Source organism: Odocoileus virginianus, chromosome 9, assembly GCF_023699985.2.
Source record: "Odocoileus virginianus isolate 20LAN1187 ecotype Illinois chromosome 9, Ovbor_1.2, whole genome shotgun sequence".
NCBI lineage: Eukaryota > Metazoa > Chordata > Mammalia > Artiodactyla > Cervidae > Odocoileus > Odocoileus virginianus.
In genome coordinates this window covers 25,849,550-25,868,901 of record NC_069682.1, presented here as the reverse complement: position 1 = coordinate 25,868,901, position 19,352 = coordinate 25,849,550, and the positions used below count along the sequence as shown (strand labels likewise).

The 19,352-nt window shown below is 45.0% G+C and overlaps 1 protein-coding gene across 9 annotated transcripts in view; it reads left to right on the top strand.

The window, feature by feature from the left end:
* Nucleotides 1-19,352, top strand: part of FRMD4A (FERM domain containing 4A) — a 683,539-nt gene that overhangs the window by 561,479 nt on the left and 102,708 nt on the right. For all 9 annotated transcript variants that reach the window (XM_020881295.2, XM_020881294.2, XM_020881296.2 and 6 more), the window contains 4 exons: nucleotides 3,786-3,869; nucleotides 10,491-10,556; nucleotides 10,791-10,848; nucleotides 15,896-15,982. In XM_020881295.2, the coding sequence (XP_020736954.2) occupies nucleotides 3,786-3,869; nucleotides 10,491-10,556; nucleotides 10,791-10,848; nucleotides 15,896-15,982 (295 nt within the window). The remainder of the gene's footprint in view (nucleotides 1-3,785; nucleotides 3,870-10,490; nucleotides 10,557-10,790; nucleotides 10,849-15,895; nucleotides 15,983-19,352) is intronic.

The window sequence follows — 19,352 nt, the reverse complement described above, 5'->3', positions numbered from 1 at the left end:
TCAGACACGACTGAGGGACTTAACTTTCACAAACACCTTGTGGATTTTACTAATCCTCCTATCAAGTTTAATTTTTGCTTTCTTCACTTTATGCTGTCTTGGTTAAATGTATTGTAGCTGTTTTTTTGTGGCAAATCCCCTAGTTGACAGATTGCTAGAAAGCTGAGTTTTCCAGAGTAGGTCCTTCAAACTTCCTGTGTTTTATGACCAGGGTAGACAGTAAAAGCAAGGTCCATCATCTTAAGGAGAAAAAAAAAAAGCCGTAAATCAGACCAGCAGAACATTGAGAGATCACTTTTTTGCTGGCAACATTAATCACTATCTAAAAGTTTTGAATAAAATCAAATACTAAAAATAAGAAGACTTTGGTTTTATTCTTAGTTGAGCAAGTGACTTTCAAAGAGACCTTTTTTTCTTTTTCTGTTAATAAAAGTGGAACCTAACTTTTGTTTGGAACAAGGAACTGTTTTAGAGTGTTTTATAAGTTGGCATTTATCAGGTACCCTGAACTCTGGGGGAAATGTCCAAGTGGAAGATCTTGAGAGAGAAAGCTGGGCACTTCTAGCACATTCTTTTGGTTTCAGCTTCCCAAATCCCTAGAGATAGAGTGACCAGCTGTCCTGTTAAGGCAGCTTTGTGATTTGCAGTCCGAGTTTGGCCAGATTGCCTGACGGGCGGTCCCCCTCTAAGTTATCACAGATGTTTACAGACAGCAGAAAAGCAAACAGAACGTTTCTACATAGCTGTCCTTTGGGAAGGTTTAAGAGCCCTGGATCCCTTCCAGAATGTAATGGATTTGGATGGGTTTCACGCCTTTGTGATTTCTTGTTGTATTTGTCTGTGTCACCTTGCCCTGGGGGAGCACTCAAAAAGCCACTGCTGCTCCAGCCAGGATGTCAGACCTGGGACTCTCATCAGGGATGCTTGTTTGCCAACAAATGAGTGTTTAGTGGGTAAGACAATCCCTTCCTCCTTTAGTTCCATCCTTCCCCAAATATGCTTTAGATGAGTCTGAGTAAACCCAAATCCATACTTCAGCTCAACTGCCTTTCTTACAGTTGCATCCAGTAAAATTCAACCCATAGGGTGCCTCCCTAGGCACTGATGAATCAGTGAATCAAATCCCTGTTTTTGGGGAGCTTATAGTTAATAAACAGAGATCAGACCCAAAAACGGTCTCTTGGGTGTTTGAGGACCTGAGTATTTCTTTAAGCTATGTCTTGATAGCACATGAGTAAAGATCCCAAGCTCTGCTTGGGAATTGAATCTTCCTAAACATAAGGAGGCAACCTGTTTGAAAAGCTCCAGTGACTGACAAATGTCTCCTACCCAAACCTGGACTCTGCCAGCCTGGCACGGAAGGTCCTCAAAATCTTAGCCTAGTCTGCCCTTTATTTGGCCAGACTGCCCCTTATACACCACCTACCCTGGTTGATCTCTTCAGTTCATAGTGTCTCGCCTCCATAGTCTGCTGGATTCCACTGAGAACAGAAATGAGATTCCTATTCTTTTCTTCATGCAGGTCTTGCCAAAGCCTGCTTTTATACTAGAGCCGACAGAGACTTTCCTTTCCTCCACACGTTTTAGTTTGTTGTCTGAATCGACATGATCCAATACTACTCAACTCATCGGCTAGCTTTTAATTTGTACCTCTTGCTCTATGCCCTGAATTGTGAGCATTTTTTGATTGAGGACTATGTCTTATCTTTTTTATTTTAATATTTCCTATACTACTTCCTAATAGCAGGGGCTCCATAAATACATTCAACTTATTGATTATTAATCAATAAATTCTTGCCACTTGAGTGATAACAGTTCAAGGACTAGGATTTATTGATTTCAGCAGTTACAAATTGAGTTATTCTTTCCAGTTGGTTGTTCAAAGCCAAGATTCACAAGCTTCACTGTCACTGTTTCTTGTGGGGCTTCCCTTGTGGCTCAGCTGGTAAAGAATCCACCTGCAATGCGGGAGACCTAGGTTCCACCCATGGGTTGGGAAAATCCTCTGAAGAAGGGAAAGGCTTCTGTTTCTTAGTCCACTTGAAAAGTGCCCTTTCTGGGCGAAGCAGTAAGGTTACATCCATGTGCCTCTTTGTCACCATGTATGTGCACTTGAAGTCTGGAAGTGGTTTTGCCCAGAGACACTTGGCATCCAAAAGTCATGGCTGGAGGCAGTGTTTCTGGCTGGTTGGGGACCCACAGAAAGTCACATGACTGCAGTATTCCTTCTTCCCTTTGTATTTACCTACTGGGCACCTGTCTTGTTGCTTTTTAGATGCTACTGCCCAATGTCTGGGCCGCCAGTCTTTGCCTTGCTTTTCATGAGCAGCATGGAAGCTGCTACTATAGCTGAAGTTAGACCTGTTTGTGAAGGCAGGCTCCACAGGTGGCCTCTGCTCCCCAGCAGGGCCCTCGAGATGCTCTGGTGGACCAGTACAGACAGACCCCAGTACACACCAAAACCATCCCAAAGGGATGCTGCCGACAGCTCTAGAGGTAGACAGTGGGGGCCAGCACCCAGATGTCTTGTCCCAGTGGGGGACGCAGGTCTGCTGAGTGCGTATGGGGGAGTCAAGTCTCTGAAAACCCCTGGTTAAATGTGTCAAGTTTAAAGTATCTTCCAAACCTGAGAACGTGTGAGTCTGCAGAGGAAGTCTGGCTCGGGGACCAGATGCATAAGACGTCCTTCTCGTGCCTAATAATCAGTTTCACACCTTCTGAGTTTTTTCTGGACTTTGTCAAAACCGAATGACTTGTATACAAAACAGAAACAGATCCACAGACATAGAAAACAAATTTATGGTATCAAAGGGGAAAGGGCTGGGGGGATAAATTAGGAGCTTGGGATTAACATAAACATGCTGCTAAATACAAAATGGTTAACCACCAAGGACCTGCTGTATAGCATAGAAAACTTTGCTCATTATTTTGCAATGTATATATGTAAAACTGAATCACTTTGCTGTAGTCCTGAAACTAGCACAACTTTGTAAACCAACTAGACTCCAATCAAAACAATTTTTAAAGTCAAATTTTTTGAGAATTTGAAAATATGTTTTAATTATCATGTTTCAGAACATAAGCGGGGGGGAATTTCTTTTTTAATTAGGAAGAAAGAGGTTAATACACTAGACCAGTGATTTCTGAATGTAGATAACTTAATATAGTGAAATCATGCCTTATTAACAGGCCAATAGCATCTTATAAAGAACACCACATTTTATATAATAAAGAATTTTTTAATTATCTTGATTTTAAAGAGCAAATGTTATTGATTTGTCATATTTTGGACAACAGTTTCTAGCATGTGGCTAATCCAGGCAAAGAAAACTGGCCTATTGGTTAATGAGGGAAACAGTTCACGGTGAAAACAGTCGAAAACAACTCCATTCTCAGACCCCACGACTGGGCCCCCAGGAGCTCCCTGAGGCCCTCCCCCCGCCCCCCGGGGACACTGATGACCCCCTCCCACATCCCTGCTGCCCAAGGACACTCATCTGCACCCGCCTGGCATGCCGGGCTTGAAAAGGACCCGCAGGCATCCCAGAGGGATCCCTGCCCTGCTGTGTGCACCACAAGGATAGGCCCCGGGCTCTGCATGCTGTGCGTCCCCTTGTGGCTCTCAAGTAAATCAGTGCAAAGAAAGCACCACTTTTCACTAAAGGAGCACAGACATGGGGTGTGAGGACCAGATGGCGGGGGTCGGGTCTCCTGGTGTGGTGCGGTGGTCTTCTCCCGGGCCAACCGTGTTTCTGCCATGCCCCCTGTGTGCCCCTGTCTTGCAGCAATGAAGTGGTGAGGACGGACCTGAAGAAGCTGCCAGCGCTTCCCACACAGGCCCTGAAGGAGCACCCCTCCCTGGCTTACTGGTAAGCCCCTTTCCTCTGCACGCCCCAGCCATCCCCCCAAGGAAGGAGCCCCTCCTAAGGAGGCAAGGGACTCCTGGCGACTGTCCACCCTCCCCACCACCACGGGTCAACCTGGTCTCCAATCAGAGCAATTCCACACTGTATCGAGTGGCCCGAGCCTTCGTGAATCCATTTTTTGCATTTATTTAAATGACACGGAATATGAGAGCCGTTTTTTTCCCTATTTTCTTTCTTTCTTTTCCTCTTTTTTTTTAATAAAAGGGAAAACTTCTAAAATTTCACTTTGGATGCCTTGCCTCCTTGGAGAACCCTTCATGAACTGCTAGAATTTCGCTTTGGGATCCTTGTCTTTTGATGACAGCATGTGTGGGGTTTTGAGTTGTGGGAGGATGAGAGGGGTTTCTTTTTTGCAGAAGAGGGAGGTTGATTCTTTTCTTTTCCCACAATGTTTCATATCTCCTGATGTAGCTGCTGTGTAACATTACACCATAGTTCATCTGTTAGGCCCTACACTACTGATTCTCAATGAATTGGGCACTTGAACCGTTCGCAGATTGTGATTCAGGTCACAGTGGAGTGGGTTTTGCATGGCTGGGTAGTGTGTTGAAATACTGTAGGGCCAGCGAGCCCCAACCACCATCCTTTGAAAGCAAAACGCCACTTCCCTAATCATTCTTATGACTCTGTAACCAAAAGCACTTTTTGTTAGGCTTTTGTAAGGGCTTTTATTTTATTTTATTTATTTTACTTTTTTTCCATTTATTTTTATTAGTTGGAGGCTAATTACTTTACATCATTGCAGTGGTTTTTGTCATACATTGAAATGAATTAGCCATGGATTTACATGTATTTCCCATCCCAGTCCCCACTCCCACCTCCCTCTCCACCCAATCCCTCTGGGTCTTCCCAGTGCACCAGGCCCGAGCACTTGTCTCATGCACCCAACCTGGGCTGGTGATCTGTTTCACCCTAGATAATATACATGTTTCAGTGCTGTTCTCTTGAAACATCCCACCCTTGCCTTCTCCCAGAGTCCACAAGTCTGTTCTATACATCTGAGTCTCTTTTTCTGTTTTGCATATAGGGTTATCGTTACCATCTTTCTAAATTCCATATATATGTGTTAGTATACTGTAATGGTCTTTACCTTTCTGGCTTCGCTCTGTATAACGGGCTCCAGTTTCATCCATCTCATTAGAACTGATTCAAATGAATTCTTTTTAATGGCTGAGTAATATTCCATGGTGTATATGTACCACAGCTTCTTCATCCATTCGTCTGCTGATGGGCATCTAGGTTGCTTCCATGTCCTGGCTATTATAAACAGTGCTGCGATGAACATTGGGGTGCACGTGTCTCTTTCAGATCTGGTTTCCTTGGTGTGTATGCCCAGCAATGGGATTGCTGGGTCATATGGCAGTTCTATTTCAAGCTTTTTAAGAAATCTCCACACTGTTTTCCATAGTGGCTGTACTAATTTGCATTCCCACCAACAGTGTAAGAGGGTTCCCTTTTCTCCACACCCTCTCCAGCATTTATTGCTTGTAGACTTGTGGATAGCAGCCATCCTGACTGGCGTGTAATGGTACCTCCTTGTGGTTTTGATTTGCATTTCTCTGATAATGAGTGATGTTGAGCATCTTTTCATGTGTTTTTTTGCCATCTGTATGTCTTCCTTGGAGAAATGTCTGTTTAGTTCTTTGGCCCATTTTTTGATTGGGTCGTTTATCTTTCTGGAGTTGAGCTGGAGGAGTTGCTTGTATATTTTTGAGATTAATCCTTTGTTGCTTCGTTTGCTATTATTTTCTCCCAATCTGAGGGCTGTCTTTTCACCTTGCTTATAGTTTCCTTTGTTGTGCAAAAGCTTTTAAGTTTCATTAGCTCCCATTTGTTTATTTTTGCTTTTGTTTCTAAAATTCTGGGATGTGGGTCATAGAGGATCCTGCTGTGATTTATGTCGGAGAGTGTTTTGCCTATGTTCTCCTCTAGGAGTTTTATAGTTTCTGGTCTTACATTTAGATCTTTAATCCATTTTGAGTTTATTTTTGTGTATGGTGTTAGAAAGTGTTCTAGTTTCGTTCTTTTACAGGTGGTTGACCAGTTTTCCCAGCACCACTTGTTAAAGAGGTTGTCTTTTTTCCATTGTATATCCTTGCCTCCTTTGTCAAAGATAAGGTGACCATAGGTTCGTGGATTTATCTCTGGGCTTTCTATTCAGTTCCATTGATCTATATTTCTGTCTTTGTGCCAGTACCATACTGTCTTGATGACTGTGGCTTTGTAGTATAGTCTGAAGTCAGGCAGGTTGATTCCTCCATTTTCATTCTTCTTTCTCAAGGTTACTTTGGCTACTCGAGGTTTTCACCATTGCAACAAAAAGAATAAAATACTTAGGAGTATATCTACCTAAAGAAACAAAACACCTATACATAGAAAACTATAAAACACTGATGAAAGATATCAAAGAGGATACAAACAGATGGAGAAATATACCATGTTCATGGATTGGAAGAATCAATATTGTCAAAATGGCTATACTACCCAAAACAATCTATAGATTCAATGCAATCCCTATCAAACTACCAATGGTATTTTTCACAGAACTAGAACAAATAATTTCAGGGCTTTTATTTTAAAATAATAAGATAAAAATCACAGAACAAGTCAATTTTGTTACATTATAACTATGACTTTTCAGCATTTCTTTTAATACACTTTATGAAGTTTACAGTTTAATAACATTTCATCTGTCCAGACACCTTTCCCATTGCCAAACTAGTTGTTCACTCATCCGGGTGGCTTTAGGGGATTCCTTTGGCTGGGATGGGGTGTGTCTTACTGTGGAGGGCATTAGCAGGATGAAACTCTAGGACATAAATCATGTCTTGCCAAGAGACCAAACAATGGGGCAGCTGGACAGGAAATAAAAGGGCTGAACCCTGAGTCTGTGAGCTTCCACCTGTGTGTTGGCATTCTCGGTTTCATTTCTCTGAACTGTTTGTTGCTAGTCTTTTCTTGGTAGCATAGATGTGATGAACAGTGCTCAGGACCTTATAATTTGCCTTCAAAGAATGAGATTGGTTTAACACACAAAGACTTTGCATGTGTCAGTTTCCAAACTTCCCGCCTGGCAGCGTGCACATACAAACACCCCAGATGGCACTCTTGTTTCCTTTTTGTGGAACCAGATTGACCTCTCCCCAGTTCCTTATGCTCCCTGTGCTGCTTATGCTTCCTTCTCTGTCCTCCCAGTGGTTTATTTTCAGGAAACTAGTGATGAAGGGACTGGAGCTGCAAGGAGATAATTCACAAAACTGGTAGTTCCTACCCGGTGAAATGTATTTGCCGGCAGAGGCTGTAATGTTGCTGGCTTGTCTGGAGTCGGAGTTGCTTTGAGCCTAATGAATCCCTCAGTTATCTCATTTGTGTGAATCCCTCAGTTATCTCATTTGTGTGTTTCCAAATGTTGTTTATACCCTGGCTGCTCATTTCAGAGCTGTGAACCCCTTTTCTCTCTCTCCTTCCTGTCTCTGGGTTTTCTTCTGTTATCTCCATAGCTGCTCTGTGCGCAAACATCATCACTGACCCATGACTCCTTCCTTCACGCTGGTACTCTCTCTTTTGTCAGTATGAACAGCTTCATCCTCATCCATGTCTCTACCTGTCCTGCCAGAACAGCCCTGCATCTCTGTGACCAGGCCCACACTTTCCCCAGGTCTCATTTGGACCCAGAGGCAAATGTTACTGTCTAAATGTCCTAGGAGGATGACAGGACAGAGGGAGGGATACTTTTGAAGCAGGTACCCCCAGGTTCTACAGCTCAGCTTGTACACAAACAAGCCAGTGGGATGAACCATTGTCATTATGCATAGCTTAAAAGAAAAAAAAAGGCACCCCCACACACAGATGCAGTAGAGAACCTTCGGGCCTAAATAAGCCATAGGGATCCTGTCCACACTAGCCAGGGAAGGCGTTACAGCCTAGTGAGCAGAACAGTACATTTAGGATCCCAGCCATGTCTCTGAGCTGTGGGGTAATAACAGTCCAGGAAGCTCTGCTGCCTTGATTTTCCATCTGTAAAATGGGACTAACCATACCAGCCAAATCCAGACTGTAATTAAGAGAGGAATATTAATAAACAAGCACATAATGCAGTTAGAAAGTTGTGAGCAGTGCACAATAATGCCAAGCCATCACCCAGTAATCCCTTCTGCTCATTTTCCCCAAGCGTTCCACGGGCTTGGACTTCTCACCCTGCATGATCTCCTTATGGGAGGGTAGCATCGAGTCACACAGTGCCCAGGGCCCCGGGACAAGGTAGCATCAGGGCCCTGACCTGGCTTCTCTTGATGCAGAACCACAAATACACCCAGAGAGGGCATGAGGGGATGTCTTCCTTTACTCTGAAATCACTGGCCCCTGCAGGTCGACGGCTCCTCCAAGACAGGGAGCCCTGTGGCCGTTGCCTTGTTTCTGGGGTCCCTGCGTGCAGAGATGGTTGACCTTGATAGCACGACCCAGTCCCTGCCCGGGGGCACCATCAGGCTGGGTCACTTGCCTTTTTGCTTCATGTAACACTGTGTCCTCCAAATGGTGTTTGGGGATTCCATTTCCTCTGGCTGGTGGGTCTCTGATAGTAATCCCATGGAGGGGTAGTTGGTGCCATGATCATCTGTCAGGCCCCATGGAGGGACGGGGAGTGGAGGGGGTCCCGGGAAGCAGGGCATCACATACCTGCCCACAGTGTTTCCACTGGGACAGACAGAGAGGGGAAAGCCAAGAAAGTAGGAAGATACTGAGGCTTCGCAGAGGGTCTCAGACGGCGGGAGAGGGTGAGGGTGGCAGATCCCTGCAGCTGTCAGGCTCAGTGAGGCCCCAAGGGTCGGGCCATTTATTTTGTGGACAGCTGCACAGCTGCCTGCCGGTGTTTCTGACCCCGCTGGTGTTTTTCCTGAGCCGCACTGGTGTTCACCACTACAGCGCTGTGTTGAATTCCAACCCCCATCCCAGCCGAGGGAGCCAGGGACCCTCTTTGCGACTCTACGAAGGAAGCGGGCTTGTAGCTATACTGTGTGGCTTGACCCCGGATCTGAAGGTCAGCCTCCCTAAATGCTACATCATCGTGTGCCCACCCGGCTCTTGATTCAGCAGGCAGCTGGAGAGGAAGCTGGAAGGGTGACCCCAGAATGTCCTGACCCCACTCTGATGGTCTGTGAGGCTGGCGTTCCACCTCAGCAAGGACACTTGTGGAGAATTTCTGTCAGGAGAGGTCCTTGTCCCCCTCGATGCAGAGCCACCATGGTGTGAGGTGTGTGGGAGCCAGGGAGAAACATGGCCGCATCTGCCCCTTTCTGAACAGAGGGTGCTTGGACCCCGTAGACTGGACTCTCAGCTAGACAAAGGCCCGTCGTAGCCAGTCATTCCCCATCTGGGACATCAGGAAAGACACTTTCCTGCCAGGGGCCAATCTTGCACAAGTCAAATTTCAGAATATTAACATGCAGAGATATTCACAGAAGATTAAGAGAGTAACTAGAAGAAAAATAAACTACCCCCAAGTACTAGGTAATGAACATACAGAATGTGTGCTCCCCTCCCCAGAAGTGACCTCACTAATAAGAGGTGGGTGAAAGAAGGCTTTTGATCCGCTCTGGGATAATAAATGAATCATAGTTTGTAAAGTTCGACTGAGGAGGTCTTGAGTGTTCATCCCTAGAATCTCCTCCCATTGTGGAGTCCACAGGCTGTGGGGAGGAAGAGTACGGTGGAAGCCCGAGGAAGAAGGTTCCAGGGTCTCAGAGGCCAAGCTTTTGGACTTGACCTCCCAGCAGGTGGAATGTGGTTCCTGAGTTGGGCTTGGCATTTCCAAAGGCATCAGGATACAGGGTTACTTCCCACAGGCCCTTCACACTGTCTGCCTCGTCACAGGAGGGTGAGGCCCCCATGGCCCTCAAGGAGCGACCTAATCTCTCGCTATGTTAGACCTGAGATTTCAGAAGGTTACTGGGTCCCCATCTGGCTTCCGATGGCTGCCTTCTTATCTCACAATGCTCCTGTGGGCCTTTTATTGCTCTGTGATTTGTGTTAACCAGCCCCAAATTCCTGAACTTTCCCATCCTCCTTTGACACCCTCAATTCTTAACTGCTAACAGGGTAGAGAGGCCATGAATGTCCTGTTGAGGTCAACACCTGCTTCCCCCTGCCTGGGCAGATGGAATTTAGGAGGTGAGGAGGGGGAGGAGGACCCGATGGAGGTTGCCAGGAGTGTCCACGTGGACCTCCAGCAGTAGCCATCTCCCTGTCCTCATCCTGCATCCCTCCCAACTGGGATGCATGCTCCTTTCATCCTCTGCTCCCACAAGGAGTCTGATCCCCCAAACCTGAGCTAAACTCAAGACAAAGAGAGTGAGTCCTCTGAGGGGAAAGTGGACTCTTCTGGTACTTCTGTTGCCCTGGACATCTCACTTCGGCTGGGTTCCAAAATGCTGCTTCTGGGACAAATCATTCTTCCAGGAGCTGTTGGCTTCTTGGAGCTGCTCGTGAGGATGTGGGGCTCATGATCTTTTCATGAGGAGGGCTCGGGGCCGTCACCTGGAGACTGAGGTTTTCCTCTCGTTCTAGTGAGGACCGGGTCATCGAGCACTACAAGAAACTCAACGGCCAGACAAGAGGCCAAGCCATCGTCAAGTAAGTACCCCGCCCCTCCCAGTGCTGATGAGGTTGTGTGTATGTTCACATAGAAAATGTCAGGATTGTTCAGTTCTTCTGAGAGAGACTCCAGTGGGTGGTGGTTCCATTTAATGTTCAAGTAATAACCATTCTGAGAACTTTATCATGTAGACACAGACACCAATGGATGTATGATATCAGTCCTGCTGAATAACCACATGTGTGCATGTGTGTGTTGTTTTGTTTTAACAGCTACATGAGCATTGTAGAGTCTCTCCCAACCTATGGGGTTCACTATTACGCAGTGAAGGTAAGTGAGCTCATTTGGTGAACATTGCCAACATGCCCTAAAAAGATTCTCATTTCTTTCTTTTTAATCTTAGTGAAGTTTTTTGGGGTTTGGGGAGGACTCAGTCAGGGAGATCGCATGCTGGGGGAGTTGGGACCATGGAACACCGCCCCCCCCCCCCCCCCAGTGTAGTAAGACTTGATTCAAAGACTCTCCAAAATTCACTTTCACTTTTGTGAAGTGGGTGTGATAAATGCCTACTTCCTTTCAATTCTCAGAAGAATCCTGGAGATCAGGACCACAGAGCCTCTCAGTAGGAAGATTCCAAGGAACTATAGAGAACAAAAACTTAAGCAGAATCAACAATGTTTCTCTTGGTGGTCAAATGCCACCTAGGCAGCCAAATAGGAGAAGTGGGACTATGGGTTGAGAAATCAACAGCCTCTATCTTCTTAAATATGCTGATGGCAGGTCCAATGTGACACTGGCCCCATTGTAAATTCTTTTACATTTGATACATAATGTCCAAGACTGGGATCCCTTCTTTGCAATAATGGATAATGATGTTCCCAGGCTCCTTTTTCTATCCTGAGAAAGGATAACTTCATTTCCTTCATTTACCCCAACGTGAAGTTCATCAAAGTCATTGCCCCAAGTCTGGACAAAAGAAACAGAAAACGCTTCTGAACTCAAGACAGTCCCACCAAGCAACCCAATATTCTCAGGCTCTTCCACCACTTTCCTTCCCCATGTTTCTACCTGACTGTATTTTTTTTAAAGATTTGTTTATTTACTTTGTTTTTTGTCTGTGACTGGTCTTCGTTGCTACATGCAGGCTTTCTCCAGTTGCAGTGAGTGGTGGCTGCGCTTCCTTGTGGTGCTTGGCCATCTCATTGTGGTGGCTTCTTGTTGCAGAGCACTGGCTCTAGGCACTCGAGCTTCAGTAGTTGTGGCACACAGGCTTAGTTGCTCCATGATATGTGGATGTTCCTGGATCAGGGATCAAACTAGTATCTCTTGCATTGCAAGGTGGATTCTTAACCACTAGACAACCAGGGAAGCCCCACATGACTATACTTTTTAATTCTTTTAGACCAGAGTGTGCTATGTTTCATTCATTATTGTGTCAATGGCATTTTGCACATCCTTGGTGTGCATTTAATGGCCTGTATCTTCCTCTAAACTGCAGCCTTCTGATAGCAAGGACTGTATTGTATTCTGTTATATATTCCCGGAATCCAGCAGAATCTGACATGGTGCCTGGCATGTAGTAGGTGCTCAGCAAATATTTACCAAGTGCCTTTATTGAGAATTAAATTGAGTAGTTGGATGTATATATTTCCATGATGGGAACAGATATCAGAGTGATATTTGTGGAGCCCAGTTTTGAGGCATATATGGGAACTCCAGTCCCTCCCAGCAGCTCATCTCCAGATCTATCACAGCCTGCAGTGGTTCAGTTCTTCCTGATGTCCTTCCAACACCCTTTCCACCAATGAAAGCTCTTCATCTCTCTTCACCATGATGCACAGAACTCAGAACCATGGCAGTCATCCCTGTCTTTCTCAAGTCTAAGCTATAGTCTTGTCATGAGAAATATGACCTGGCCTTCTGAGCTAAATTCTGTCCCACATGAAAAGTGTGAATCATCTAAGGAGACAATCCCTGTACCGCTCTGCCCAGGGATATGGCCCCTGAAATCAGTGGGCAGTCAACTCCCCAAAAGAAAATTGAATTAATCATGAAAAAGAGATTCAAAATCCCCCCTGCTGGCTGCCAGGGTTCAACTCTTACACTGTGACTGAGTCTAGAACCCATGTCCATTTTGCTATCTTGCTACCATAAAGGAAGTAGGAGGACCCAGTGTTAGTCCTGACATTATTACAAGAGGCATATCACAGAAATCAAACTGTGAGTCTCTCTGTCACTTGTGGAAATATTCCACGGTGCTGTTTAGCAGAGAGGTCTGAATTCATGAATGGAGCCAGTAATTCAGGAATCCCTGACTCCATTCCATTCTCTGATTTGCTGTTTGTTCTAAGCATGATCTCACCTCTGCTGCTCATAATTAAAAGAGAGATTAAGGGATTTCCCTGGTGTCCAGTGGCTGAGGAAACACCTTGCAAGGCAGGAGACACAGGTTCAATCCCTGGTCAGGGAACTAAGATCCCACATGCCACAGAGCAATTAAGCTCATACTCCATAGCTCCAGAAGCCCCTGCATTGTAACTGCTGAGCTCAAGTTCCACAATGAAAGATCCCACATGACAACCACGTGCTACAACTAAGACCCAACTAAATAAATAAATACATATTGAAAATAAATAGAGGCTTCCTTGGTGGCTCTGTGGTAAAGAATTTGCCTACCAGTGCAGAAGACACGGGTTCAATCCCTGGTCTGGGAAGATCCCACATGTCGTGGAGCAACTAATCCTAGGTGTCACAACTACTGAGCCAGTGCTCTGGAGCCTGGGAACTGCAACTACTGAGTGCATATGCCACAGCTACTGACGCTGAACCACCCTGGATCCTGTGCCTCCCAGCAAGAGAAGCCACCACGCGGAGAAGCTGGCACACCACAACTAGGGAGTAGCCCCTGCTCGTCACAACTAGGGAAAAATCCCGAGAAGCAGCGAAGACCCAGCACAGCCAGAAGTAAATGAATAAAAATAATATATGTGTGTATATAGATAATAAAATAAACAAATAAAATAGAGATTAATAAATTTGCTTCTCCAACTACTCCACAAAAATTTTCTAAGTATTAGAAGACTATTGAGATAGGTTGAGATACCTAGATGGAAAGGCCTTAAGATGGAACTTCATCTGGGTTTTACGAACACAGTGTAAACCTGAATTCTGTTTCCTCGTCAGCCCTAGAACTTGACGAAAGGACAACCTCTGATATGCATGCTATCTGCCATACAATAAAACTTTAGAAATATGCTCCTTTGCTATTTGTGAGAGACCGGAAACAGACCGTGTGAATCTCTAGGTGCCAGATGTGCCTGTGTGTTTGACTTTTGGACTCTCAAGCTTGCAGGAGTGCTCTCCCACTTATTTAGAGAAAGAGCCTAAACAACTATATGGAGACTCACTGTTTGGTGGCCTTCCTTGTAAATTTCACAGATGCCACATGTCTTGGTGTGATAATACCTCTTGCCTCAACAATCTGGAACCACAGTGGCTTTCATCTGTCCTCTTGTTCTGTTCTTCAAAATCAGTGTAGTGACATGGCCACTTTCCAGAGACGGGAGTTTTATACCATTACAGAAATTTAGAAGCTGTTCTAAAATTTTTAAATGTAGTTCTTCTGCTTTTTACCTTTGTGCTTACCTTGAAGCACAGACTCATGCCCCGCAAAACCCTGAAGCCAACTTTGAGCTTTCAGGACATCCACCGTGGGCTCTTAGGTCATTCATCCATGTGGCAATTAGAACAAATCCAGGGAAAGGCTGCTTGATATGCTCACTGCCAATTCCTAGCATTTGGGATCGTCTCGTTAACAATCACCCTACTTGAATGGAGATTTACTATCTGGGGGCCAGAGGTCTCTGTTAAAGGAATAGACAGAGGGTCTTGGCATTTCTCATTCTGCCCCCGAAGTGTCTAGGCTTCAATTTTGTTACTCTGTCCTGTAGCCGGAGTCACCCAGGCCAGCCTGGAAGCCACTGTCCTCGTAAGTGAGCAGGACACATTGGGAAGCACCTGCTCGCCCTGCACTGCCAACAGCCTGCTGGGGGCGGGGGGGAGAGGGAGGGTCCTGAGTACAGTAGGACACAACATTTGCATGATTTCCTTGTCTAAAATGAGAGGAGTTTGGGACTTCCCTGGCAGTCCAGTGGTTAAGGCTTTCCCTTCCAATGCAGAGGGTGCTGGTTTGATCCCTAGCCAGGGATCTAGAATCCGACGTTCTTTGGAGCCAAAGGGCCAGAACATGAGACAGAAGCAACATTATAACAAATTCAATAAAGACTGTAAAAATGGTCCACATCAAAAACAAAAAAAAATAGCTAACATAAGAAAGAGATGCACAAGTTAAGAAAAAATAAGAAGAGTTGATCTATGTATAACTGATTCACTTTGCTATACAGAAGAAACTAACACAGCGTTATAAATCAACCCTACTCAAAAAAAATTGTTTTTAAAAATTAGAGCAGTCTTAAATGCATATTACTAAGTGAAAGAAGTCAATCTGAAAAGGCTGCATATTGTATGATTCCAACTAAATGACATCCTGGAAAAGACAAACCTGGTTGCCAGAACCTGGGATGAATAGATAAGAACACACAGAATTTTTAGAGCAATGAAAATACTCTGTGCAACACTATATGATTGATACATATCTATACACGTTTGTCCAGACCTATGAAATGTACAATCCAAGAATGGATCCTGAGGGAAGCTATGGACTCTGGGTGACTGAGATGAGTCAGTGTAGGTTCATCAGTTACTACAAAAGTACCATTCCAGTGTGGGGTGTTATTGATAGGGGAGGCTGTACACGTGTAGGGACGAGAATATATGGGAAATTTTTGTACCTTCCTCTCAATTTTGCCATGAACCTAAAACTGCTGTAAAAAAAAATTAAAATCTTTTAAGGCAAAATTTTCAGGGGGGTCACCTTTCATAGTTTCCATGGTTCCTTCCAGCTCTGACAGCCGATGACAGTTTCTCGGCTCGGAAGGTCATTTTGTCAGTGCTCAGCATCTCTCAGATTTTCCTTAGTTGGGGGGGCAGGGAGTGGAGGTGGGCAGCGCTGAAAACCTAAAGTCTTCGAAGGAGAACGGAGAACAAGGCATCTGCTTTTGACTCAGAATGGGGGAGACAACCACAGCTATGCTGCTGGTTAGGAGTGGAGCTGGGTCACCAGCCCAGAGCACTTTCCAAGTCACATCACTGAGCATCCTTTGATGACAGGGCACACCTGTCAAGGTAAATCGTGGAGAGGTGGGCTCCATCCCTGTCAAAGAATTTGCTTTTCCCTTTGTCTTCAGATGAAGCAGATCTCTTGGCTCGTGTTTCTCTCCTCTGGTCCCGCTTACCCGTGCTCCTTTTGATGTCCTAGGACAAGCAAGGGATACCGTGGTGGCTGGGCCTGAGCTACAAAGGCATCTTCCAGTATGACTACCATGATAAAGTCAAGCCCAGGAAGGTAAGCATGCTCTCCTTGGTGGGGCCAGTGGTGCTCCGGTGGAGGGAGGAACAGGCTGAGAAGTGACAAAAATTGTAGCCGTGAGCCCTCGGGGCCTCTGGGCTCCCCAGTCTCCTGATAAGTGGGGTGTATACAGACTACTCCAAACTCATCCAGTCTGCCTTCTCTGGGCAAATACTTTTCCTTCCTGTCACTAAGGAAACAGAAGCTGTAAAATTATTTAAGGTAGGAAGACTAGGAGATTTCCAGGTGGCGCTAGTGGTAAAGAACCTGCCTGGCAATGCAAGAAACACAGGAGATGCGAGTTTGATCCCTGGGTTGGGAAGGTCCCCTGGAGGAAGGCATGGCAGCCCACTCAAGTATTCTTGCCTGAAGAATTCCATGGACAGAGGAGACTGGTGGACTACAGTCCATGGGGTCACAAAGAGTCAGACATGACTGAAGCGACTTAGCACATATACAACAAGAAGACTAGGTCAGCTTACCCAGAGCAGATGAACAATAGGACTCTGACAGACCATTCTGGCCCTTCATTCTCTGGGATGCTGAGCTAATGGGAATGTGAAGGAGTGTCTCTCTTGAATCCTGAGGCTAATCTGAGTTTTCCCAAAGGTTTTCTTTTTTGTTTTTTTAGAAAGGGAGGGGGGAACCTAAAAGAAGAGATCGTAGGTCAAAAAGAGGTGAAAAATAAAGAAGCATGAGAGGCTTGCCTGCCAATCCAGTAAATATTTTCTGGCTTGTTAGAAGCAATCAGAAATCTGGAAGAAATAAGACCACTTGCCAAAAAAGAAAGAGAAGCTTAACAGAGTATATAGAGTCACGGTGAAGCCAAAACAGAATGTTTGAAGGGGACACAGGACTTGGATTTTCTCTGTTTTCATTTCTACACATTTTTCAGACCAGAACAAATTGAAAAATTATAATGGAAAAAATGTCTCTGAGGCGAGAGCTGTCATTCAGCTCCTCCAGGCAGAGAAGAAAACGGGGAGACGGTATGCGAATCAGACCCTGAAATACAGATTAAAAGTCTATCAAAACCACACTTGCTTTTGGTTTTGGAGGGAGGAAGCCGTATGAGTTCATTATGTCACTGCAGAATACTTTCCAAGCTGCTTTATCCATGAGCAGGATTGAAATCCACGCTACACATCTGAGCTTATTGTAGTCTTATCCAGTGGACATCTGCCCTTAGCCAGCTTCTCATTAAACTGATAGAGAAAAAGTGGCTCTGTGTTGAGGAGGATTTTCACTCAATTGATCAGTAAGTCAGTTAAGTTCTATGAAAAGATCCTGAGCCTGTGATGGAGGAATTCTTCCTTGGGGACAATTCAGAAGGAACCTGGCTGTTCCAGGGATGATTGTTCTGTGACTATTTTCAAAACCCCTCCAGTTTCCTGCTGTGAGATGTGATTTGGACTCTGCATTCTTAGTTTTTCTTCTTTGTCTTTCTCAGTCACTGGGTCTGTACTTCTTCAAACACTCTTAACTTTGTTTCTTTTTTACCTCTTTCTCTTATAACCTTTATAAATTTCTGTGCTTTTTCTTGAATTTTCTCTTTACTCCTTTCTTCTTTTTATTTTTTAAACTTTTTAGTTTATATTGGAGTCTAGCTGTTTAACAACATTGTGAAAGTTTCAGGTAAATGGCAGAGTTACTCAGCCATACATGTATATGTATCCATTCTCCCCCAGACTCCCCTCCCGTCCAGGCTGCCACATAACATTGAGCAGAGTTCAATGTGCTATATAGTAGGACCTTGTTGGTTATCCATTTTAGATGTAGCAGTGTACACATGCCTATCCCAGACTCTGTAACTATCCCTTCCCCCCACTCTTTCCCCAACGGCAACCTTAAGTTTGTTCTCTTCAGTCTGAGTCTGCCTCTGTTTTGTAAATAAGTTCATTTGTACATTGACTGTCCCCTCTGTCTCATCTGCTTGGCTATTTTTTCTGCTTGCAAGAGCCACAGAGACTCCTAGATCCTTTAACCCAGTCCTAGTAACAATATATGCATCTCTCACTTGCCCCACTGCTGGAGACCAAGGCCAGCTTGGACGACAGAGTCTACAGTGGAATTCGTTAAAATCCCATGGCTGAACTCTTCCCTCCCTCTGAATGTTTTTGGAAAACGTGCTAACTAGTATTGGTACGTGCTCAGTTCGATTTATTAATATGTTTAAGCTTGCTTTGTTTCTCTAATTGAGGTGATAATGAAGTTTTTAGATGTAGTGAGGTAGCCTTGATATTTGTGAAACATGCAAAATGCAGCACAGGGGTTCAATAAACTGTAACTATCCCTGTAAGACTCCAAAAGAGACTTCAAAATAATGAAAAGTAGGAAGCAAAATGTGTGAATAATCACCCTTTGAATAAGAGAATTTACTCTCATTGGTTGACTTTATGCAGGTCAGTGGATTAAAAATGTTAACAAGTGAATACATGTATTCAGGATATTGACTGTATTCAAACTGAGTTGTTACTGAAAATGTTGCATGCTTCTGTGTCCCCTAAGGAAGCATTTGGGATTCTCAAGTCTGTCACTAACTGAGGGACAACCAGGCCATCAGAGTCACTATACATTGATTTCTTCATTCCTTCAGAAATGTGTTGTGCATACCCTCTATGCACCAAGCAGGCCACAGGGTGCTGAGATAAGACACACATCAGGTCTTCAGGTCCTGCCAGGCTATTAGAAAGAGAGGTGTAGTGATTGCACCTTACAGATAAGACCGGTCTATGTGAGGGTTGATGGTGAATTGGCTGGGCTTACGGAGAAGAAGTTGTGTTTTATGGTGGTGACAGAGATATTGAAGTGGGGTGAGGAGACACACACCACGAAGGAGAGGAGCATGGTGTGATGGAGAAGCACACGGCGCCTCTGGGGCTGGAACATAGCGGGAGAGGAGGCTGATGGGGCTCCTGCATCCGGAATCCTGAGGATTTGCTAGGAAGATTTCCTCTTTGAGGAAGCAGGAGCTTCTGAAGCAGACGAGTGGCCATTTTTTACTTCTGTAGCCAGAGGAGCATTGTTCTGACAGCTGGTGGAGGATAAGTGGAGTGATACAGGATAATACTCGCAGACTGAGACATCATTACACTAATGTAGGTGTGAGCTGGTGGGGGCTTGAGGGTGGCTGTCTGTGCTGGGGATGGAGAAGGGGAATTGGAAGAGGGATGTTTAGAAGGTATTGTGACTGATCAATGGCAAGGAGTGAGAGGATGGCAGTCAGAGAAGGAGGAGAACCTGGAACAACTCCCAGGCTTCTTGATCTACCAGATCCTGGGATATGAGCGAAGGAGAGAGAAGAGCAGTTTAGGACACACCATGTCTTAGGCTGATGGGACATTTGGGTAGCCTTGGCAGATAGGCA